The following is a 25,804-nucleotide window of genomic DNA, read 5'->3' as shown; positions in this document are numbered from 1 at the left end:
CTGATAAATAGGTCAGACTCTAATAGACCATGATGACACGGCGGCCATTTTCCTCTGACATCACACTCAGGGTGGGTAGCTCAAATGTCGTACTGCTGCGCTCCAGGTTGCAAGTCAAATAAATGTAACGAACCTAACAAATTATCATTTCACCGCTTCCTGATTGATATAACACTGAAAATGCAATAGGTAGTGAAAATTTGGAGGTACATCAGACCATATTTCAAGGTAAAACAACATATTTGATGACCCGTAAGCTTCTGTTAGACAACAGCTAACGTTAGCATTTTACCACTTCCCCGCTTGATACACATTACATGACATGATAGGAATGGTCTAAATTCATTTTAAAACATCGACACACATCTTGAACACATTGAGTTAAACCTGGAAGCAAAACGCAGTCGATGTAATTAAACTATAATGTTTACTAAGAAGTGGTTGAATGCTAACGTTAGCTAAATACGTTGTTTTACCTTGAAGTACAGCCCAATTCCCTTCCTAGATTTTCACTATCCATCATCTTTTCAGGTGCTGATCAGACAGACACGGTCATATGATAACAATTTGTCAGATTTCCTAAATTTATACAACTTGCAACCAGGAAAAAAGCAGTAAAACATTATTCCAGCAGTTGAGCTTCCCACCCTGAGCGTGACATCAGAGGAAAATGGCTGCCGTGCAAATATGGTCTATGGAAGGAAGGGTAGATATAGGGTAAAGGGAACGATAGAAGTACAGATATTGTATATAATTCATATATCAAAACACTGTATAATTTTAAAATCCGCCTGTGTGCTACATGACTGAAATTTGACCGAGTGAATCCTGAAACGCTGACAGGCAGACGACGCCCTACACCTCCATTGAGTCAGAGGAACTGTATCTGACCTCCTGTGGGACATATGATCTTGGAATAGTCCCAATATGATTCTCACTTAATGACGGAGAGATTCCCAGACTCAGCTTCTGTCTATTTCCAGCATCTCCTCTTCTGTAAGCTGCTGTGTCAGCACAACAGCAGGGGCCGGTACGAACCGAAGCAACACAAACAAACGCTGACATGCTTGAGCTTTTATTTTACAAAGGCCTGAGTACAAATCTGTGCAGTTGTAAAAATTAAAGCGGATTCACTTTAGTTCCTAAAAAGTCGAATTGTTTTTCTTCCAGCAGCAGCTCCAGGCCACAGGATGAGACACCTCTACAAACAAAGAAGCAGCGGGGACATCCGTCACTTGTTTCCTTTTTCCTCTGCAGCAGCTGATGTGTTTCCTCCTGTTCTGTGCTGCAGCATTTTTCTGATAAAGGTTTTCTGATTAAGTCAGCTCCAGTCACTTAACTGATATACAAGCATAAAACAGTTTATACTATTTGTTAAATGTTTTTTAAGTGATTCTCTTGAGTTTTAATATCTCACAGAGTCCCTAACACATTAATGTTGATTCAAATTAAAACCTAATTTTCAAAAAGGGTTCAGCAACAACAACATAATTTTTGCAAATCATGTTGGTCAAAAAGGGGCTAACAATTGAGAATTAAGTCAAATCAGTGTTGTTAGTGATAAATGTTCTGGGCAAATACGTATGTAAAGATGATGGGCTGCCAGGCTGGGGATGCAAAGTTAAAGCTGCATAACGTTATAAAGCTAACATTTCATTAGACAAGCAGACATACGGCATTTAGCTACTCAGTGTGAGTTTGAGGTTAACTTTACAGATAAAACAGTAAAATTTGGGGGCAAATATGGCGTAACTGGTAATGTTTTTGATGTTCACTGGTCAGTATTAGACAGAAGGAGAGATGAAAGAGCACGCTCTACTACTTTGAACAGCCACGCTCTCATTTCAGTGCAGAGCGTCAGGTTAGATTTACAGACACACCCTTTAATTCCACAGATATTCCCTCACTCCTCTCTTTCATCTCCTGTATTGACCTTCACCGACTTGTGTAAATAATGCAACTATGATGATGAAATAGTAAAGTGTGTGCTGCACGTCACGCTGTAACTAATGACTGAGAATGAAGATCAAAACCACGTCAGGAAGAGACCGTACTGTGGATTTTTCCTTTCTGACCTCCTGATAGAGACACAACAATACAGGAACACACCAGTCAGACAGAAGGGAAGGGAACTAAAAAAACACAGTGCAACAGCTGTGTCAACCAAACAGGCAGATTGGCACACACACGAACACACTCCTGAAGAGCCTCATCATCCCTCTCACTTCCAGTTTAACAGGATACACATCCTCATGAAAGCGCAGGAAAGAAAATGAACACAGACTTAATGTCACATTCAAGTATAAAGAGGCAGGATCTTCCTTGAAAAAAACAAGCTGACCAAACACAATTTAACAAAACTGAAGCAATATTTAGCCACAATAAGAGGTGTGATGTGACTGGGTCAACACACAGGCCTGACACATTATGCAGCGGTGAAGTGCTGACAGTTTCTCCCTTTGCCTCGTCGTTCTCCCCCCTTCAGGGACTTTCACCTATGAGTACATGACCCATTTTTTCTCTGGATCTCGGCTTCACAGCAGCATCACTCCCGAGAGAATCCGACACGGATGATCTTAAAGAGACAGGCTGACGATTCTGCAGGACTCACACTGAAACACAACGACAGCCCTCATCGCTCTTCAGTTCACTGGGTTTTACAGTCCTGCTGAAGCTTCAATTGTGAGGTCTCAAATAAGCCAATGTAAAAATCAGAAATCTTACCATGAGTGAAACTGACTATGATACAACCACCATCTCAGTGATGTATCATAGTCAGTTTCACTCATGGTAAGATGAAGGTAAAGGTTTACCAGTGAGAGTCAACTAGAAATGTAGCATCATGAGCTGCTATGGATTCCTGCAGTTCAATATCTTGAGCAATGATCTTAAATGTATTGACTTGAAAAGTAATACTGTATGATAAAACCAATCATGAAAGCCAGAGCTAGTGTGTGTTCACAGCGCAGCCTGGTTGGACAGGTCTGCACTTACATAACACCACAGCCAGCCCCAACCAGAAAAAAAAAGAAAAATCTCATGGAAGATCGTGAGCTTGTAGACTCTCTGGCCTCAAACATCCATCCATTCAGAGGTCAGAGGTCATGCAGGCTGAGGAGGGGTGCAGGTCACCCAGCCATGACAGAAAATGGACTCATGTAAGGACCCTTTCCCATGACCTGCACCGACGATGGGTGATGGTAGATTATGTACAGGAGTGGAAAGTGTCATGAGACCTCACTGCAGGGCTGTATATCTATATGTACTGTATGTTAATGATAGTTCATGGTCTCTGGTGACCGTGTTTGCAGTCTGTCAGTTGACTCTCATGCAGTTTTCATAAGCAAACCTCATTAGCTCAAATTCTGAGCCGATGCAAAAGGTGTATAAAAGACAACCCTTTATATTTAAGGCAGCGGGCCTAGCAGAAAATATCAAGATATCAACGTCTGAAGACTCCAGATAACTACCTGCTGAGACACAACAATATTATGTGTGAAGACATAAAGATCATCTCAAATAAGTATGTTCCCTTATCATTCAGCAAATATAAGTTGCTAATAGAGAGGTGAAGTCCCACCCCTTCAGGTGTGCCCCAATAAAAACTAGTCAGTCAGTGACAGAGGACTAATATATTTTGATCCCATTTGAGTTGAACCATGAATGAACAAATATGTTTGTCAATTGAAAACATAAGATAGTAAGAGATAAGAAATGAAAGTAAAATACCATTTAGTTTTGTGTAAAAACAGTGATCTAAGTCGTCTCGCTCAACATACGTCACCAACACCAACATGGCTGTCACCTCAGCAGAGAACAGGTGTTTAAAAAAGGTGAAATCTGGTCATACTGACAGCTGCAGCTACGTGACAGAGGGGTTTGCTACTGCTGGGTGTGTACTCTTTCTAATCCTGTACTTTCACAGTCATGAATTTAATGACAAACTTTGACTTGTTTGAGCTGAAAAATGAACTTTTAATCGACAAGCATGTCTAATTCATGGCACGATTCAAATGGGATTAAAGAAATGATTGTACTGTCGCACAGTTCATTCAAAATACTGCATTTAATCACACAAAAACATCGCTTAAGGAGTTACATTTTAAAGAAATGCTGCACAGAATAAGAACTTTTCTTGTGTAATGAGGTCAGTGACAGCCAATTGATCGATAACTATTGTGCAAAACCTGCCGTTGTAACACTCCTACTGGACGCCCCCAGTTAGAATTACTTTTAGCAGGTATGATATTACTAAGATGTTCTTTTAAGACAATAAGAAATCTTTTGTATTTTCAACACTTTTGATTCAAGACAATACACTTGTGCTTAAACTAAAGTGATGAAGGGGATGTTAATTGAGAATTAGTAAGGGAGAGGAACACCTTAAGGTATTTCATGTCAGATAAATGTTTGAAATTTTTACAGAAGACATAGTGAAATAAATTCTTATCTTGTGTCCTGGCATGAACTTGTCTCCTGGTATTTATCAAATATCATATAAATTTAACTCTATGTCAAAATATTTGAATGATCCATCCTCCACTGTAGGCTGAATACATTCATTTATACCAACAAATGTCATTTGGGGCAACCAGAAATCAAACCACAGTTCACTTTGTCAGCTTGTGGGCAACAATGCTCTCAGGGCATAGAGCACAGGTGCCTCCTAAGAGTTGTGTAGTCGGATGTCAGATGGCAAAAGCAGTCTGTTTTTTCACACAGTGTGGGGACTACACATGCAAATTCTTCATCCGTCATGTTAACATCTTTTATTTGTCATTAACCTGCTCTGTCCCAATTAAATAAACAAATAAACAACAGTTTGGCTGCGGTCTAATTTCTTCAAATTCTCCTAATAATGCAGGTGAAGCAGCTGTAGGTGGAGGCCAACAGTCCTCTAATACACTGTGATCCTCCAGAGGCTCGACACTCACTAGAGCACACACACATTATGAGCGATCAAATTAAATCCCTGAACAATTTAATCAAATCCCTCTCTAATTATAACCTAAATATTCCACTTTGATAGAAAATGCAACACATTAGGGAACAACAGGGTGCTCTTACTGCCATTTCCCTTAAAGATGGATTACTTATCCAAACGGTCACTGATTATTCATTTTATTTAACTTTTTCTGAACCATTGGCTAGTTCGCCAAACAATACAAACACAGTCAAGCAAACAAGCCTCAAGTGTAGTGTACTCTTGCCATACATCGTCAGAAAGCTTAGATTCTCGTGATTCTATGTCACAGCATGTATGAAGTTTTGTCACCTCACCAGTAAAGTGTCTGGGTGTTTCAGTAGTGCATCAAACTCCAACAAAAACTGTCTTCTCTTATTCCCAAATGTACACTAAATCCTTTTCAGTAACATATTTAGTCTGAATTTAGTATTCAATGATTAAACTGTGACAGAATGGAGAAATAATGTTTAATAAGACTCATTTCACAGCAGAAGCTGTTAACCTTGCTCAGATAGCAGCTGTTTGATTGACAGCTGATTTGAGCAAATATGAGCGTCTATGCCCACCCTAGAACATGAAACAGCCAATGGGTGATCGTGTAGACAAGTGACCGACTCGCTCTTCTTTCTCCTCTCTTCTGAACCACTTACATGCCAGCCTCCAGATGATTGATGCATTATGTATCCAATGAGATTATAAACCCACCAATATATAGTTTAAGTCGGTTTTTAAAGCCCTAACCTAGAAAATAATGCAAGTTTATGTAGTTGTATGCGTTTTGCTCTTTGAATAGGCGGTTTTTCCACCTATGCACTTGTCTTTGACTATTTTATATGCATAAAATCGTGTAAATAAGGAGATAAAGGACTATAATTAATTGTTTCTATGTGTCAAGTGTTCATTTTCAGTGATATTGCAATTTGAACTTGCACCATGTAAGACTATATAATGTGGACCCATTGTGTTCTCCAGCTAATAGGGGCAGTTACAGGACATCTGGAGGCTTATTTTTGTATTAAATAAATTAAGCAGACGGACAGCAATCTAAGTGAAAGTCGGAAACCACACAACCACAGAAACCCAGGGTGCTGTAAATGGCAGAGCGTATATAATGCGCTGTAGGAAAGCGAGCGAGCCACTACGATGCTGCAGGCTGTGACAACCTGGCTGGAGCTCTGTCTGAAGCTCTGCAGTCGACTCCAGCTCAGCTTGACTGCTTAATGTACAACATAAAAGCCCAAATCTATATCGTTTTGCATTTTAAATCCCTTTACAGTTATAATAAAAACTTGACACACTGCCATCATGTCACGCTACCCTTCCTCTGTCTCCTTAATGTGCGTTTCCTCTTTTTGTTTGTGTCGATGGAGGACGAGAGCATCTTGGCCGACGCTGACTTGGCTTTCACACTACGCCGATTGTCTATAAGTAGCTATTTGTGTAACACGGTGTTAGATATGTCTGTACTCCATGTGTGCGTATGTATGCAAAAGGAGGATGGAGAGAGCAGTCACGTGCTGCTGAGGAGAGTGGGAGGAGGATGTCTGCCAGCTCTGACACAGCACTCTTCCTCAGTGAGAGAGGGGGGGGATTCATTAAGATCATGAGCCACTGTATCCCAGCATTAGAAAGCTCTATTTCAGCCAGCCCTTCATGTACTGTAACCACGAGGACGTGACATTTCAGCATGGATTTATGGGGAGCGCGCGCGTGTGTGTGTGTGTGTGTGTGTGTGTGTGTGCCGCTTGTGTACTTGTGCATGTGTTTTTCACGGAGGCCCAGCGGCAGCAGGCACTGCGTCAGACACTGAACCCAGACGACGCTCTGGTTCAGTGATGCTTCCAAGGTCAGTCGAGAGCTGTTTGTGTGAATGTGTATGTGTGTGTGCGTGCGCGCGCTACTAAGTGCATGCATGTATCCTTCTCTGTGTCACCTTTCTCCTTCCTTCTCTTCCACAAGGCCTACACAGAGAGGAGTGGATATACACCCAGCCTGCTTCCAGATAAGAGTGAACCGACGCATCACAACCAATCAGATTATGCTTATTTGCTTCCACTCAAGGAGTAAAATGAGGAATTATCACACTTAAATCAGTGCATTAGGAGACAGGAAGTGGTTAGCCTAAATTAGCATAAGTACTGGACAAAGGTGGAAACGGCTCACCTCGCTCTTCCCAAGGATTAAAATAATTATTCATTAATTATAATAATTAATTATTAAGTATTTAGGAGAGTTCACTTATCCATCGCCACATTAGCCTTCCCGTGCTGCACTTCCGGCTATAGCCCATGTTTCCACAATCACTAATGACAGGTTTTGAGTTTAAAATGACCAAACCTGGCAAATTCACTGTGAAGTCCAGACTCTAGGAAGCTGCCTCATCCCTGCACCTGGCTATTGTTTGCCAAGAAACTGCACTTTGAACAGAGCCACGCTAGCTGTTTCCCACTACTTCCAGTCTATCTGCGAAGCTAGGCTAACCTCGTCCTGACTGCAGCTCCGTACGCAACGTACAGACATGACAGTGGTGTCAGTTTAATATATTTTAATGGTTTCAAAGACTGAAAGAAACAACAATACCCAAACATGGTTCAGTGCCCAGTACTACTCTTCACTCAGCTTGCATCTTTCAGCACAAGCATTGCATTGTTTAAACTAGGGCTGTCCAGAACACCATTTTCGGGGCTATATAAATATTCAAAGCTTCAGACTGTATCAAACTAGTTCTGACTCAAGCTTATATTGAACCATGAGTCTAATTGGAGACGAGGACAGAAGGGCAGAGATCAGCCACCGTCCCCGCCTCAAAAGTCTCTAGAGTCAACTTGATGAGCGTATGAGTGTTAAGTGCTTGCTCATGCTCGTCACAGGAACACATTCATGCATACAGAGCAGAAATGCTCCTTCTTTGGATTTTACGTGCGTGGGTTTTGAGACTCCGCCGTAGTGATGCTCTGTTTCTTGCTCGTTTCATCAGTCTTTTTTCTCCTTTTCAACTGACGCAACATCTTGTTCCTTTAGGTATTTTGGATCATTAGGACATTTGGATCTGTCCAATACCGAAGAGGACAAATTTATTGTATCCCAACTGCCAAAATATGACACTGCGAAGATTAGTATTTGGCAATTATTCCATTACAATGTATTATGATGGTGTTTCTGATATCGCCGTGTTGGTGTTGTTCCTGGAACATCATAATAAATGTTGCTCCAGGGTCTCATCATTTTGACTTAGTGGCTGAGTGGGTTTATTATATGACTCCTACTCAGGAGACAGGGCTTTGTATCCTGTTTGGAACATACTGTTCACTTATTAATTTTGTATTTATTATTTTCCTTTTCTTTTACATTTTCTGGGTTTATATACACATTTTCACAATGTTAATCACATGTTTGAAAGGATAGCTTCTCCCATGTGGATACTCTTTTGAGTGGGAAAGCTATTGCAGTACAAAAATATGATTGCTCAGTTTCAATGATGGTCCTGGAGCAACATTAACTGTGATGTTCAGGCGACAACACCATCACAGCGACATCATAAACAAACTGACAGTTTGATTAACCATTAGCGTCTACTGGTTTTTGTCTTGATCGTTTCCCCCCCAGTTTAGCCAGACTTAATCCTTCACACAGGAGAAACACAACAAATACCCTTTACTGTTGTGGCTGTGATATGCCTTTTGAATATTTGGATTAGCTGACTGATGAAGAAAGTGATCACAAGGAGAAAATAAGAGAATATGTTGTTCAGGGTGGAATCTCTGGTCAATACACAGCTGCTGACGACCCTCCTGTTTCCAGTCAGACTGATGTTTCTTCTCCTCAGTTTCCGCTAAATGGGCGCATTTTGTCTCATAAGTGGACAAACTCATTACTTGGATCTGTTATGCAACTAAAGAGCAGAGATTTATACTATATGCACAGCAACTGCATATAGAGGATGAACCTCATGACCCTGAACAGGAATAATTTGAAAATGAATGTACAAAGGCAGGGATGGGCATTTGTGAGACAATATTAATCTGTCTGTAGACGGACAAGTCCCACAATGCTGTGTGGTGTTATTGGATTTACAGGATTTTTGCAGAAATGTGAAGTATCTTGAGTTGTAGGCTATATATTTCAGTCGACTATAGCCAATAACAGATATGCGCACTCAGTGCTTTATCCATAAAGACTTTCTCCCTTTAATTTCCAGAACGTTCACTGCAGTATACAACTAGATCAATATCAGGATAGGAAATAACATACTATGTGATACAAGATTTTGTTCATGTAACCCAACTCTAATGAATTAGTGCAGGCACATGATTGGTTGTCTGGGTCAGACAACGCCTGTACAATATAATGAGATCCAGTTCAACAGCCTTATATGCATTACAGTTCATGTAGTGCATAAGTGTTCACACCATGAATGTCAAAACCAGAATAGTGTTTCTTTTTCACTGGTTGTAATTTAGAAAAAGAGCTGCTGTACTAAGATTTAAATATCTCCCAGTTCAGGTCATCAGTCTGCTGCTGAGCTCCTCATCACTCAGCTTTATTTCCCTTCTCTTGCTCTCTGGGACTGATGCTCACACACAGTTATGAAAGGGGAGGGTGAAGCTCTGCTTCGCTGCCCATCCCCCTCCTCCTCCATCCTGGCTGCTACATCCACTGCTGCAGAGAGGACCCATGATGGTGTCGCCCTCCCTTTTTGCCCCCATCTGCCTCCACCAATCCCATCCCAGCTTCACCTCAGCCAAACAGGGCGCAGGTGTTGCCTGCTGCGTGCCTGCCTTTACCTACTGGGAGACATGCACGAGTGTTTACATCATTCTAGAAAATCCACGCGACACTGCGATCCCGCACGTCTGCCTTTAGTTTTACAAACTGGGTTATGTAATTGACGGTCACAAGGACTTAGTAATTAAATAATGCAGAATGTACAGGAATATTGGGCATGTGAAGATGCATTGTGTAATGATGTAGGTGTGCAGATGATGTCTCATGGCCTTAAAGCTAAAAATGCTGCAATATTACAGACAAAATGTTAACACGAGCACGACTACCAGCGATGCAGAACATGACAATGATACTAATACTAATTCTGCCCATCAACATCAATACAGAACAAGCCAAACAATATCTTATTATCACCTAAAACAATATGTTCCAACTTCACAGCAGGGCTGGCCATTAGTTATTAGTGGGATCTTATCATAATGTGATCATATAATGTAATCAACTCGGTAAAGAATCAATTAAAATCCATTATTTCAAGAAAACTATTTAAATACTCACAAAATGAATCAATAAGCTTTTGGTTGAGACACGAGGCTTTTTTTCTAGTAACATTGGAACAGAGTTCATTGAGCTTAAATTTGATCTCTGTGTGTGAATTTAACTTAATTCTAAATATTACGACATTTATGATTAAAGGTGCACTACGTAGTTTTCAGGAAGACATTTTTATCAACAGAGAAATATCTTCGTTGACTGATTGTTTCATGCCTAAACAAACAAAATAAACAAACTCTTTGTTTCCATGACTGAATAAACAAAGTGACCTTAAAGGACAACACAGTTTATACTGTTTTACTTTGTTTATCTGTGGCGGACCCTGCCACCTCTCTAGCTTCAAACAGTGTTCTGGGGACCTTATTTTCCTCTGAGAGCAGCTTGTTAGTGCTCAGAGTTATTAATATTAGAAATATTAAAATTCAGTTTGAATGTATTCTCCAAATCTACAGACTGGCCCTTTAATGGAAAATATTTTTGTATCTAACGTAATAGTATATAAAATTTACAAATTTCAGCCATACATCCCCCAACTAAATGGCCATACTTTTATATATACATTAAAAAATTATTAAAATTATATTGTACTGTTGAGTGAATTTACATTTTTATGATAGTCCTCATCCGTGGTTCTTGCTCCATGTGGGAGGCCTGATTCCCAGCCAAAGCCCAAACCTTCTCACCCTCTATCATATCATAGCAGGGAAATACAGTAACTCTCCATGTGCGAGGGGGTGGTTGTGTCTCTGTGTGTGATTGGGTGGGGATGGGGGCCCAAAAATGTGCAGCAGGACACATGACAAATATGATACACCACTGATCCTGACAGATTCATAAAAATACAGAGATTCAGCGATCCTGCTGCCAGAGAGTGAAATATGACTCCAGAGCCAGCGCGTGGATTTCTGTAGTGAAATGTGAAGCCGAATCAATAACGTGAACAACAGATATCAGATGGAGCTCATCCTGCGCCACGGGCAGGGCACCGAAAATCACGAGAACGTGCAGCCGGAGACATGACTGCATTTAGTCTCAGACACCTGGCTTCATCACACGAACTGCCCTGTTTATCGCTTTACTCTGCAGGCCTGTCTGACATTATCACGACCACCAACACTTGCACCCAGTTGACCCTGCTGAGGAGGATCGAGCTGCGCCTCCATGTTCCGGCCTGCATCAGCACCACACACACACACACACACACACACGCACACGCACACACACTGCAGGAGTATCACATCAGCCGAAATAAATGAGTCTAATGGCAAAATCAGATAGTAGCCAGTCGAGTCTACAGCGTCCTAATGACACAGGATTACACAGAGTGGGTTTGATCGGTGGCGCAGCGCCAGTAAAGAGCACGATGATGATGAAGATGAGGAAAGGGCATCCGCTGATCGTTACTGGACGGTAGCTTGCGTGCAGATAATGCGGAATTTCTTGCGTTGCGGCCTTTTTTAAGGCAACTTTCTCCTCTTGGATCCAATCCGCCATTGGCCCGATTCAGCTGAGAGGCGCTCCGGTGGAGAAAGGGTGTTTTACGCAACCGATTCATGCTCCATCAGAGGGGTGAGGCACTGCTCAAATCAGGGAATCCCACTGACTGAGAGTGTTAATCTCCTGTCACGTTACCACCAATAGCACTATATCACAATATTGGCTGTAATTAGCTAACCAAGCCGTGAGAAGCGGCCGTCTGCAGCGTCTAGTTGATGTTGCAGCGCAGATTATCGCTGAAATAAGCGCTGTTTTGGGGCTAAAAGGGCGTGTGTGGGCTACATCTGCCCGCAGGCTCTCTGCATCCTTCTGGAGAACGATGCCTACGTGTTCCATCAGAGGGCTAATCGCCGCTTCTTAAAGCCTTATTCACGTCTCCGCCGCGTGAAATACAAAATTGCGCATCCGCACCGCAGGAGCCCAGAGAGACGAGGCAGCCTCTGCAGGTTATCTACAGCTCCCTCGCCGCACGGCTCTGCTTTGCAACACGATACAATGGCACACCAACAGCAGCACCTTCATCATCATCTTCCTCATCATCGCCCAGCTGCACTAGCTGACATCCGCATCCTGTAAAAAAAACACACAGAGACACACACACACGCAGACGCAACCGTATTTGCGCGCACAGAGCAGCGCCGCAGAGGAGCATCTCACCACATTTAGTACAATATGAAATATAATAATCTTACTTTCGCCGACCACCGCCTTTAATCCGATAGGTGCCATGATGCTGCCGAGTGTAGGACTGAGTGTTCACCCTCTGCTTCCTCCCTCTCTCCCTCTCTCTCTCTCTCTCCTCCTCTGTGTTCACCTCACACCGCTGCGGAGGAGCCTCCAGTGGGAAACGTCACCGCGTATCCTTCCGCATCATCCTCTCATTGGTGCTGTTGGACGTTTGACTACTACTACTGCCACTTATTAGCTTAAACACCTCCTGACTGCAGCCACGTAGGCTACTTGTTCTTCAGTCCTTCATTAATCCTTATTGAATTACAAACATGAGGGAATATATTTTATAGCCTGCCTTCCAGAAACATTCTAGGAAGGCATTCTAATGTATGTGTAGGTATAAACTTTCAATACCAGAGGACAAAAAAACATAAATATTAGTTTAATGAGTGGAGATCATCAGGCTGCAGTTATTGGTTCTTGGCATTATCAGTTCTTATGGCTATTTTATAAAGTTCCCAGAGCCCAGTGTGATGTCTAAAAGATGACTTGTGTCCCTGAAAAATTAAAGTCAACAATATATTGAGCTGACAGCAAGACAAACAGAAAACGCTCTCACTTCAGAAGTTGGAATGAATACTGGCATTTGTGCCGGATAAATCAAATGACTCCTCAGTGGGATCCATTCAATAATGGAAAAATCACACAAGCAGCTATGACTGCTGTCACTGATGAAATGTAACTACATTTAACTAAGTTCATTTACTCACTTAATTTGTAGATTGCATGCTGGATCAGAGACACAGTGGTACATCTTTAAATCAATTTATAATCAGATTGAATAAAAGCATTGATTTCAATTATGAAAAAAATGCCGAATATTGGATCCCATAGTCAACAAGGTGGGCAGACCCATACCATACAGTATACACATACATGTAAATATATGTATAAGTTACTTTTACTTGTACTTTTGATGCTTAAGTCAGCTTTATGGCAGAAAATTGCTTTTGATGGTTAAAGGATAAATTCACCCAAAAATGAAAATTCAGTCATTATCAGCCATGCAAAAGGAAACATTAAGTGGCTCCAAAGCACTCCGCTCATAAACTGATATAAAAAGACATTATTTACTCCACTTCAGACAGGGTGCACGCAAATGCTTTTACCTTAGCAGCTTCAGTGAACATTTCAGGATTATAACGTGTGTAAATAGTGTCTTTTCAAATCAATTTGGGATCTCGTGGCTTCCGGAGATTTATTCCTACTTCAGTTGTTTAGGAGAATGTTGCAAAGCTGTTTTGCTGTGAAGCTCAAGAAATGTCGGCTTGGGGTGAGCAGATAATGACTGAATTTTCATATTTGGGTGAACTTACCCTTTAAGTACATTTCATATCTGATACTTTAAAATTTTTTACTCAAGTCTGACATTTTTGTCTCATTTATTGATTTTCTTAACCCAATAGAGAGCTAATGGGGATCCAGATTAACCATAAACTCCTCACTCCTCTTCAGCATTATGGTTAAAGTGAATATCAAGAGAAAATACTTTCACACTGAATTTGGCATCAATCAGTGATAATGTTGTGGATGTTTGTTCCATTAAAGGTTGAGTTATTTCACATCTATTTACTCTGTTGGCATTATTACTATTATATAAAGATGGTATTTTCTGATTGGATTTATATGACAGGTTTGTTGTATTGACGGATGGAAGTGAGGTTTCCTGCAGTGTATCGAGGACCATCTCATCATTAACTATGCGAGAAACAAAGAGTCCACAAGGGGGCAGCATGTATCTTTCTGCAGGGGAACACAAACACTGAGCATCATGGAAAGCTGTTTTCTCACAGTACAAACCTCTGATAGTATTCAGGCTTAATCTGGATTCAAGAGTTCTAATGATAGTTTAATGATACTATTTAATAATAATTAATAAATTACTTCAATCACAAACTATTTTAAAATGAGCTCTGGGATGATCTTTACAGTATATGGATATTGGTTTTTTACATATTCACAAGTTATACATTTATAGCTTAATAAAGTCAGACTGCACACTAAAGTAACACACACACACACACACACACACACACACACACACACAGTGAATAGAGAGTACGCTGTTCCTCTATTAAGCTCCTGGTTCTGGCCACACCCTTGGCAGGGCCGACTGAACACGTTGGACCAGTGATGACTCCCAGAGGGTGTGTCCTGCCTCTGTGAACCAGGCCAGTGTTCACCTCCTCCTCCTCCTCCTCCTCCCTCCTTGTCACCTCGCCTCAGTCCTCCTCCTCTGGACCTCAGAGACTCGCAGCAGCGCCGGAGCAGTGCGCCTCTCAGGGGGGAACAGAAGCATTTTCCCAGCGGCTCTGCCCGGATATTTGACACACTGTTGGAAATACCACCGACCCCCATTTACCTTTGACTACAACCTGTTAGCAGCTCGGATACCTGTAGATCTGTGAAGCTGTCGTGTGATCATGGGGGACGTGGTTTCCTCTCACCTGGATGAGAGCAGGCGGGAGATGATTACAGGTAAGAGAGGAGTGTCCCAGCTGCAGCTGGAGACAGTTTCCCACACACTAGAGTTCCGCTCAACTTCTTCTTTTCATATTCATAAAAGTTTTCAATAACTTCATTGAGTTTTCTTTAACCTTCGGTTGTGTCCTTATTATGGATTCATGACTTAGTTTTATGTATTTCAAAAAGTTAATTAATTTATTTTGCAGAGTCAACAAACCCAGTAAAACAGCTGTAATTATATTCTCACACCTGCTTTTCTTTCTCTTCTGTGTCAATATTATCTAAAATCTCATAACTTTATATTAAGAAGTGTTAGTTGACAGGTACTAAGGCCCTTGTAAGTCCTCATAAGATGCTTATTAACATTTATAAGACTGTGTAAGTGCTAATAATAGCATCGTATCGATGCTTATAAGCACTTGACAAGAAACTTGTTAACAGTTTATGCATAACAACTTTAATAAAAGGCTTATAAGTGTCTTATAGTTGTTAATTATAGCATTACAAACAACTAACTTACCTGTTATGTCAACGTTAAACCTTTACTTCACTTTTTTCTTGCTTTATTAAGATGAAAACATACTTTATTAAGCATCTGTTAACATTTAAGTCAGCTTTTTACAGCTACTGGAACACCAATACTTACTAAGGTTAAAAAGCCATTACAGCGTACTTACAGTTACTGGTTTTTATTAACAATCTGAAGCATTTATAAGCTTAATTTCTGTTAAGACTTCTAACTCTAATGTGTTATATGTGTATTATAATGTTTATTATGCTATTATTAACACCTATATAGTGTTATTAATGCTAATAAGCATCATATAAGGAGGTATAAGGGCTTTATTACCTATTAACCAACACAAGGATCTTAAAGGAAAAGTTCACCCAAAATTAGAAATTCAGTCATTATCTAGTCATCCCCATGCTGATGGAAAATTGGGTTTCGTCATCCACAAGACATTTCTGGAGCTTCACAGTGTTGCAGCATTTTCCTAAACAACTGAAGTAGATGGGGACTTGTTTTAAAAAGTAAAAAAAACAACAGGAAAAAAAGTGCATAAAATGGCTCCATACAGCTCGTCCGGTATAATCCAATTCTCTGGAAGCTCAGGGATCCCATCTTGATTTAAAATATATTTAAAGCTGAAATCTTCACTTTAGCAGCTTAGGTAAAAGCATTAGTGCACAGCCTGTCTGAAGCGGCCACACAAGCTTGATCGTGCATCAGGGGTGTCAGTAACGTTTTTTGAAATCAGTTTGGGATCTCAGGGCTAATTACGCTGGCCGAGCTGTATGAGGCCATTTAGTGTTTTGTTTTTTTACATTTTATATCCCCGTCTGCTTTTAGTTGTTTAGGAGAGCGCTGCAACGCTGTTTTGCTGTGAAGCTCCAGAAATGTTTTGTGGACTAAGAAACTTCTAATTTGTGGCTGGACTTTTCCTTTGATATAAAGTGTTCACGGCCTTTAATCTAGCTGTCAGACTGACCTGCAGAGAGACCCCTCCTTAAGGATTTGTCAAAAAAATCTGATTTAACTTTTTGAATGCTGTGATGTTAAAATGCCTGCAGAAGTCCAGCTTTTAATTTTCTAATGAAAGCAGTTCCATCCCAGCGGGTGTCACCTTCCCCTGTTTGATTCTGGCACAAAGCTTCTCATTCACATCAGTGCATTGTTGCTCTGCTCTACATGAAGTGTTCCCCTGAATCCCAACTCTGCTGCAGGCCCATTTCTCAGAGATAATAAGTAGGTTTCCCAAAGGGGAGCATGTTTGTATAAGTTTGGGACCGACTGCTATTTAAGTCTCAGATTGCTCCAGCCTCCCACTGTGAACTGTGTGCAGGTCTGTGTGATCATGTCCCCGAGGCATGGGAGCAGAGGCTGAAACACTGTCAGGAATCTGTACACGCTTTCTTGAAATTATGAGACCGTCATTGCTAGATGTAGTTTAATGATGCATTAAAGGTCCAAAGAACAAATTAGGAAAAGGGAGAAGACTTGCTTGTTTTTATTCTTGAGTGTGCATTAAGATCCTCCAGACTTAGCAGAAACTGTCATTTTAGCCTCAGCTGGATGTTCTTCAGGATTGTTATTGTGTTTGTGTGTTTATGCTGGCAAGCGTTCTTTTATGAGGAAACCACTTCTGGAAACCAAAGATTATGTTATGGAAGTCCAGAGACTCAAGTTTCTTTGTTGTTGTTGTTGTTGATGTTGTTTTGTGAACTAGGCAGAAAAATACTTTCACAGATGGTTTAAAACGGAAAGAATGACATTGTTAGAAGCTGCCGTCTTTGAGTCTTGGACTGTTGGTCGGACAAAACAAGCAATTTGAAGACATCACATCTCACATAAACTGAATGTGAGGGCCATTTTTCACAAACCTTTCCACATTTCATAGATCATTGATTATCTATTTGATAATTGGATCATTGATTATCCAAAAAAATAATGAATGAGTTCAGAGATATAGGAAACAATCTTTTGTACCCCTGCTTGAATGTTGCTGCCCTATATCTGATGTCAGGACTGTAAAACTTCTGTCTACCGACCGCTCAAAGCGCTTTACAACCACTAATTACAGTTGTGTGTGTGTGTACAATTAACCCAACATGCTTCAACCCAGCATTTTTAGTAAACACGCTGATGGCAGAGGCTGCGATGCAAGGTGCCAGCATGCTCATCAGGAGCACCTCCTATCCAAGGCAGCATGTGGTATTTCTATACTATGCCCAGCCATTCACACGCCGATGGAAAAGCCATCTGATGCAATTTGGGGATCAGTATCTTGCCCAAGGACGCACGCCTTGCTGATCTGGGGATTGAACCACCAACCTTCTATTTAGTGGACGACCTGCTCTGCCTCCTGAGCCACAGCCGGCCCAAAATGAGCTCAAAGAAGCTCAAAACAAACATGACGGTGTATTCTTGACTGGAACCTGACTGATTTTTGCGGCTGAAACTGACATTAAGGAGTAAAATATTTTGATATATTTGCCGATATTGTTTTATATACTGACAGACAGAATATACATGAACACATTTTTTGCAATTATCCCCGAAATGTTTTCAAAAACTTGTGACAGAGATAGGTTTGGAATGGATTAATGATATACTATTGGACTATTGTGAAAAAAGACATCATTGCACTTAAAAAATAAATTTCACTGGGAATTGAATGATTCTTAATCACCTCAAGCTTCTTTTACCACATTATTTAGAATATCAGACGACATACACGCCAGTACCACAATGTCTGCGATAGGCCAATCTCACCCTATCAGTTTGTGTGTCACAAAATAATCTCCTCTCAAAAGGTCCACTTACTAGCTTTTTTAGAGTTTGAACTGGATTGTCATTTTCTTTAGCAGTGAACGAAGCTGTCTAGATGTCATCACGACAACAGGTGTCTTGTCAGAGAAGCTTTTTGTGAAATCTATTAAAACCCGACCAATATATCGGTCAGTCAGTATTATCTGCTGATATTGGCCTATCACAGTGTATCTGGTATTGGTATCGGCATAAATGTTGTCAGATATGTGCCAAGATGAGAACTTATAATGCAGGTGATTTATAATTGTTAATTCCCAATAACGTTGTTTGTTTCAGTGCACTGATGTCATTTTAGACAAAAAAGTCAAGTTGTGAACCTGTAAAATATCCTGCTTACATTACATGTCTTTTTTAAGTGTTTGATAACCAAATTTGAGTGACCACTGCAAAAAATGTGTGTGTATCAGTAGATATATCAATATCGCAATGTGTACTCTTTAATATCAGTATCAGCCCTAAAAATGGAATCTATCAGGCTCTAAAATCTATTTATGATTAAGAATAGATAGATACATAGATAAGTCAGAGGAGTGGGGAGAGGAGAAGATAATGAGTGAAGCTGCAGAACTGAAGCAGGTAGAAACATGTCACAAGATTAATAGCTGAAACTTCTGTCTGGCTCTCACACACCCTCCCTCTGTATCTTTTGCTCTCTTCTCTGCATGTATACAAGCACGTACATATGAACAACAGTCAGCATGTCCTTTAAAGTACTTTAAATCACAAGTAACTTTATAGTTATATAGTGAAACTTTGAAAAAACTCTCATTTGTTAAGTCTTGTCTTTCGAGTTGGTATGCACTGTGTGTGTGTCTGTGTGTGTGTGTGCGTGTGTGTGTGTGTGTGTGAGTGAAGACTAGCTCAGCATTTCTGCATGGGGAGTTTTGTTTGAAGCGAGCACCTCCCTACAAGGTGATTTTTTCATCCTCGCTGCCCAAGCACATTCTCTCAAAATGATCTCCACCCTTGTCAGCCCACACAACACAGACAAGATATGCACACACACACACACACACACACACACACACACACACACACACACACACACACAGTACAAATACAGATCATTGACCCACGCAGTTCATATTCAACCAACCAGAATTATTTTTAGGCTTGAAAAAGGGACAAGGTTATGTGTCGGTTTGTCTTCAGGATGATTGTGGTAAATTCTTGCTGTTGACAAGAAAAGCAAGGTGTCATCGAGGCCACCAGCTTATGTCATCATCTCATATTTCAGTCATGCATTATTAATTATAATGTGTCTAGAGAGTTTTAACACCTTTCAATGTTGTTTGCTGAGATGCTAAGTCTGCTTTGCGAAACACTCCTCACAGCTGCATCAACACTAGCTGATCTCAGTTTTCCTGTCAGAGGCTGCGTAGTTTGTGTAGCTTGGGACACTGCTTGCTGTCCTAACCCCAGAAAGAACTGAAGTCTGTCTCTTTCTGCTATTTGACCTCTAACTAGAGCAGTCATTGGAGTTTGTTCATCTAGTGTTTTGTTCAATGTGTTTTGTGGACTGGTTATGACTATCATAGGACCTCAAGGCAAAGCCAGGGAGAGGAGTGAGTCGGGTTTGGGGACCTCAGAAGTTTTTGTTTGTTCTTCGCAGACGATGTGGTTCTGTTGACTTCAGACATCAGACAATGACCTGCACTTGAATGTGAAGCAGTGGACAGGGTAGTAAGCATGATCAAGTTTGAGGCCATGGTTCCCTGCTGGAAAACGGTGGATTGCTCTCTGTGGTTTGGGAGTTAGATGCTGACCTCAGTGAAGGAGATCAAATATCTGTCTGTCTTGATGGTAATTAAGGATAAAATGTGAGATTGACACGTTGATTTGATGCAATAAAAACAGGGCTGAGGCGCAGGACATAGCTTTCAATTTACCAGTAGATCTACATTCCAGCACTTACCTATGATCATCAGGTGTACTTATACCCATTTTCGACCAAGGCGGTTTGATTGCTGGTTTGGAGCAAGTGCTTATTCTGTACCCTCTTCCAGGTCTCTTGGGCTGCATTACAGTTATTGCATTCAAGTAACAAATTATTTTGTAAGTTTTACTGAAAGCACCAATAATACCCACATTTTATCATTTCTTATTGAGATTGAGGTATTTGTTATGTGCTGGTGGCTTGGCTGTTGGTTGGTCAGAGATTCAGATATTCATGGTTCTCAGAGGATGAATCCTACTGACTTTTGTGATCCCCTGACCTTCAACACTAATGTGAGGTTGGCATTGGTTTGTGAAATATCTCAACAACTCTTACGTGGATTTCCACAAATTAAATTCAGACGTTCTTGCAATATGTCACTTTTGCATAGATCACTAGAATATGTAAACATGGTCCCTGTTATCTGTCTAATTTTAAGTTAGATTGTAACCACATGGGGACATTTCAGCTTTAAGAACTGTCCTATTTTACACCTGTTATCTAATAAACAGGTGCTGCTAACAGTATCTATATAATCCTATCGTTGATTTTACTATTATTAGTCCATACAGAACATGGACTTACTGTAACAGTGGGATGAAACATGGGTTGATGATGAAGGCATGAATCTGGGAATAAGTTAATAGTGGAGTTACAGGCGCAGTGATTTCAGGTGTTTGTCAGTTTTCTCCGTGGCTCCTGTGTGACGGGAGTGAAACGGGAAATATCAAGTGATGGGTTGGAGAGATATAACAGAACTTCTTGGCATGCATATACCGGCTGAAACAGAGGGTTGAGTGTGTGATTTACGATGTGGTCTTTGTTTCCAAATTCCAATTTCCAAGTGCGCAAAAGGCCGTCCATGTGTACTTACCCAGTCTGCTGACTTTGGCAAAGCGGGACAACCCGTGGAAAGTACCGACCCTCTAAACATTTGGAATGGAAGGCCCATTTAACTTTCAACTGGATAGAGTTATATCTGATATGTTAAAAACTTGAAGTCTAAATTTGAAGACACTAATACAGAGGTCCCCAAATGATAAGATAATATATTCTATTTAAATCATAAATTTCAATTTAAATATGGAGCTAATCAAAGAATAAATAAACAAGACGTTCTGAGCCAGCTTTCAGTATCTGACAGTATAATACTCTGACATGTTACGGTCGATACCAAAAGAGTCTTAAGATTTGATAACCAGCCCGACTAAACAGTGGAATTAGTGGGAGTCTTCGCTTCAGCTGTCTCACAACCTTCCTTTATATTTCCTCTACCCTGTGCACCTCCTCCCGGTATGACACCGTGTTTTTAATAAGTTTGTGTGTCCCTGTCCCCCGTCTCCTCCACATTCTCTCCCTGTCTATCCTGTCCTGTCAGCTCTTTCCTTCCTGCTCTCCCACTACTGGCCGGCTCCCTCCTTCCTGGGTTTTTCCTTCCATAAACAGATCATAGTCAACACTGTCTGCTGCTGACTGAGCCAAGCACGCTGATCGGCTCACTAACTGACTCTTCCAGCCCTGGAACGTGGGAATAACTCACGTCCCCTCCAGCAGGTTCTTTGACTATTTAGTAGGATGTTGCCTGCAGACGGTGGCGGAAAAGAAATGCTGAGTCACACTTGGAAAGAATTTATGGAACACAGGAAAACATTGATTCAATTGAACTAATACTGATAAGGAGATTCCTTACTCTTGCTCCCAACAGGGAAGGCAGCTAACTATTAGTTTCATTTTCCATTTAGAATGTCTGAAAAAGTTAAACATATTTTATTTCCAAGGTGACATCTTCAAACTACTTTTTTTTTTTTTTTACCAACAGTCCACAACACCTAAAGATATTTGATTTATAACGATAATCATTTTAAGGTCTGGGCTAAATTAAACAAGAAATGTATATAAAATTATTAAGTAAAACATCTAGAATATTACTGTTTGGTTGAATGGTGCAGCTGTCAAAACATTTGGTTATGTTTTTGATATATAAAAACGTCTAAAATGACATTTTAAGCTTGAGAATATTCAGAAGTCGCAATCAAAATGTGCTTATTTGCCAAGCAGTTAGTATATTCAAACATCTTTTGACTGCGGTTGTATTTTAACTATGCAAAGCTCTCCATCCTGACAGTTCTACCAGACACCCATGACATGAAGCAGAATGTGCTGATAATACATATTTGTAAGTGCTGCACAGGAGTCGCTGTGTTTCAGTGGGCCCACTTTAAATTTTATTATATGGTACTCCATCAAAAACTGATAGTGGGGAAGGTTGTGGCCTCGCTTTATTTAAGACAGTACGTCCTCACAGGAGAACTGCAGCTCCCCATCTACACTCAGCTAATATTTAACACAGAAATTTAAATTGCAGTACTGATATGTTTTAAAAACTTCCCCAACATAGCGTTGAAAAAATCCTCCTCAAAAATCATGTGCAAATCAGCCATAGAATAAAGACTCTGTCAAGTCTGTCTGGTGCTGTCGAGTGCTTGATCTGTTCTCTACTGACTTGTGTTGTTTGAACCAAAATTAACTTTTACTCTAACTTTTAGGGTTGTTCTGATATTGTTACCAGTATCCAAGCCTAAAATGCCAGTTTGGGTATCGAGGAGTTCACAAATCAATGTTTACTAGCCCCGAAACAGGACGTCCTTAGCAGATTTTTTTTTACTGCACAACTACCCAGTATCCATTCACGGCAAGCAACTTGGATTAAGTTTAAGCACATTTCACAAAACTTTGTGGTTTTTGTTGATCTTTGAGGTCTTTTAAGTTGTGACTGTCAATCTGGATAATAAAGAAAGTTCTCTGGCATTCATTCTCTGCATGGATTTGTTCATACATCCAGTAGTATTGAATAATGTTACTAATGTTAATAATGCTAATACATATGTACTGAAGGAAAAATGGTGTCTGAACAGCTCTATACATTTTTCTTTTTTCTCTCTCTGTGTGTGTGTGTGTGTGTGTGTGTGTGTGTGTGTGTGTGTGTGTGCGTGCGTCCTCCTGCAGCTCGGACCAGAGATGTGATGAAGGAGTTCGGCGATGTGTACGAGCAGCAGTACGCCGTCGCCCTCTTCAACAGCGTCCGCTTTGAGATAGAAGGAGGAGGAGCAACGCAGTCGCAGCTGCTTCATAGGAAGGCAAGTGCTTTGTATCAGTTATACAGACAGAAAGATACAAGACATACACAAACTACACAAACAATACTGTTTCCACCTGTGACTGGATTCTATTGGTTCTTTGCCATTTCTAACACATAATAACATCTTTGGTCGTGTCTTTGATCCTGCATGAAATTGGATTTGAATCGAACATTTAAAGGACATTTCCAGTTTATCACAACACTGATCTTATTTTAATAGGCTTGGCCATCATTTATATCCATTATGATAACATCAAACTTAGCAAAGTAATTGCTCACATCTGGGTAAACAGTAAAGTCACTACAACTGTTAGACCGGCTCTAAACAAACCAACAGTTTATCCTGATTATCTGCTATTTGGGGGTAATACTGAAAGTGAGGACATCTGAAATGCTGGTAATAATACCTCATTACTAGAGGAAAGCTGTGAAGCTTATGTCAGGGACAATAGGTCAAAGTTGAAACAGGGAGTCATCTGGAAATGGATGTTTATGATTGGCCAGTTTGGATAATAATTGTGTTTCATTTAAGTTTGGCTAACACTATTCGTCGAGAGAGATGAGATGAGATGAGATCTGACCACCTTCAAGCCATCTTCACAAAATGTTTCTGGTATCGAAGATGAACACATTCACATTGTTGTTTGTAGCTAAATGATTTGCGCTAACATAAACTTCAGTGTCGGCTTTGTTAGTCAAACAGAGCTTCATGTCATACATGTGGTGTGATTGAGCTCGTTCTTGGAGTCTGTGCACCAAACAAACGATCCCCCTGCTTCACCACTCTGTTGGTTTTGTATTCCTCCTCTTTTTGTTTACTGAGAGAACTGAAAGTCCCACTTTTGTTCATGTTTCAGTCACTGGAGGGGAAGTAGAGCACATTTCACACATGAGCAGAGATGCTGTGTGGAATTCTATTTTGGCAGTTCATCTACTCTCTTCACTGATTGGAGGCCAGCTGCTTGTGACAGAAACACAAAATGATTCACATGAGAGCAAACACTGTCATTTAAAGCTTCAACGATTATTTCAACTGTTGATTTACCTGTAGATTACTTTCTTGCTGAATCGATTAGTTGTTTGTTTAAAAGATGTTATTCAGTGTTTCCCAAAGCTCAAGATGACGTCCTCAAATGTCACGTTTGGTCCAAAACCCCAAAATATTCAGTTCACTGTCATAGAGGAGAAAGGAAACTGGAAATATTCTCATTTAACAAGCTGGAATCAGAGAATTTGAATTTTTCCTCATCCTTTTCAACTTTCATTTATTTATTTTTTTTCCTGGAAGCATTTCTGAGCTGACCAAACATTTCTGTGGTGACCAGTGTGTCCCTACAGCAGAAAACCAAAACTTTTGGGTACACAAGTACATAAAACCAAGTGAAAAACTGCTCCAACTGATTTAGTTTAGTGAAAAACAAAAAGCTTTTTAATCATATTACTCTGCGGTCTACCCCGCATAACGTCGTCGAGGATCATCACTTTCTTTCTCGTCACTCATGCGCACAAATTCCACAGACAAGTTAACATTTCCCTGCAACCAACAGCAGCAAATCTGTGTCGTATGTTTCGGCTCTGCGACTCCGTTCCGTCTCCTCCGTTCCTTCCTTCCTCTCTGGGCACTCTAAGTTGCAGTATTATTTGATTTAAGGCAGGAAATCTGAAAACAAAGTGGGTTGTGTGTATCCTTGAGTAAACACTAAACAAAAATCTCCACCCCGGCATATTTGGAAACAGGATTAAGCTTCAGGTTTCTTGTACAGTTAAGGAATTTCTGACTGAAACAATTTTTGACCTGTAAGAGTAAGAAACTGTTTTGTTTTGTTAAAGATCCCCTTAATACACAATGTACAAACTTATAATGCTTTGTATCACAAAACAAAATTATATGAATGTTATGCTTCATCATCATCCCTGGGATTTTTCAGGACCCTCTTGCAGGCCACTCCATCTTCTCTGGGAGTCTGTTTCAGTATCTGGAGGAGAATAAGAAGTGGAGGAGTCGCTTCGTATCGGTGCCAAACAGCTACACCATCAGTCTCTATGAGAGTAAAACAGTGAGTGCTCTTCTTACTCAACTAAACAGCTGTCCGACTCAGTGATATGAGCACTTGTGTTAAAACAGCTGGGGCGTGTTGCCATCTCTCTAACAGGCAAATGAACGGGGCCTCCATCCTAAAGCTACCATCAATTGCGCCGGATACAAGGCCCTGGCCTCGATGGAGGAATACATGGAGCTGATAAACACCAGCCTGCCAGGTAGGAGAATCCAACATGTTCTCATTCATCAAATACGGCAGCCTGGTGGGTGTCCCTAAGCTTTGTCACTTGAGGTGCTCCTCTAGTGTCAGTTTTGCACATGCAGGGCTCCGTGGTCAAGTAAGCAATAATAAATATGTGATGTTCTGTTACACTTAAAAATGCTGAGACTGCTGAGAAACATTTCACATATTCTAA

At 40.6% G+C, this 25,804-nt stretch overlaps 2 protein-coding genes across 3 annotated transcripts in view; one reads left to right on the top strand and one right to left on the bottom strand.

Moving 5' to 3' along the window:
• Positions 1–12,557, bottom strand: part of stxbp1a (syntaxin binding protein 1a) — a 38,297-nt gene extending 25,740 nt beyond the window's left edge. Inside the window, exon 1 of one of the 2 annotated variants that reach the window (XM_084383643.1) lies at positions 12,436–12,557. In XM_084383643.1, coding sequence (XP_084239769.1) covers positions 12,436–12,472 — 37 coding nt within the window. In that variant the 5' untranslated portion in view covers positions 12,473–12,557. The remainder of the gene's footprint in view (positions 1–12,435) is intronic. The other variant, XM_084383644.1, reaches the window with a different exon arrangement.
• Positions 12,558–14,748: 2,191 nt separating this feature from the next.
• niban2a (niban apoptosis regulator 2a) overlaps positions 14,749–25,804 on the top strand; it is a 34,329-nt gene continuing 23,273 nt past the window's right edge. Inside the window, exons 1-4 of the mRNA XM_084382561.1 lie at positions 14,749–14,953; positions 23,215–23,345; positions 25,276–25,404; positions 25,501–25,606. Of these exons, the coding sequence (XP_084238687.1) occupies positions 14,899–14,953; positions 23,215–23,345; positions 25,276–25,404; positions 25,501–25,606 (421 nt within the window). The 5' untranslated portion in view covers positions 14,749–14,898. The remainder of the gene's footprint in view (positions 14,954–23,214; positions 23,346–25,275; positions 25,405–25,500; positions 25,607–25,804) is intronic.

Source organism: Pagrus pagrus (genome assembly GCF_965226575.1).
Source record: "Pagrus pagrus genome assembly, chromosome: 19".
In the NCBI taxonomy this organism is placed as follows: Eukaryota; Metazoa; Chordata; class Actinopteri; order Spariformes; family Sparidae; genus Pagrus; species Pagrus pagrus.
Note: the sequence above shows the minus strand (reverse complement) of the source record. Positions and strands in the feature narration are given on the sequence as shown.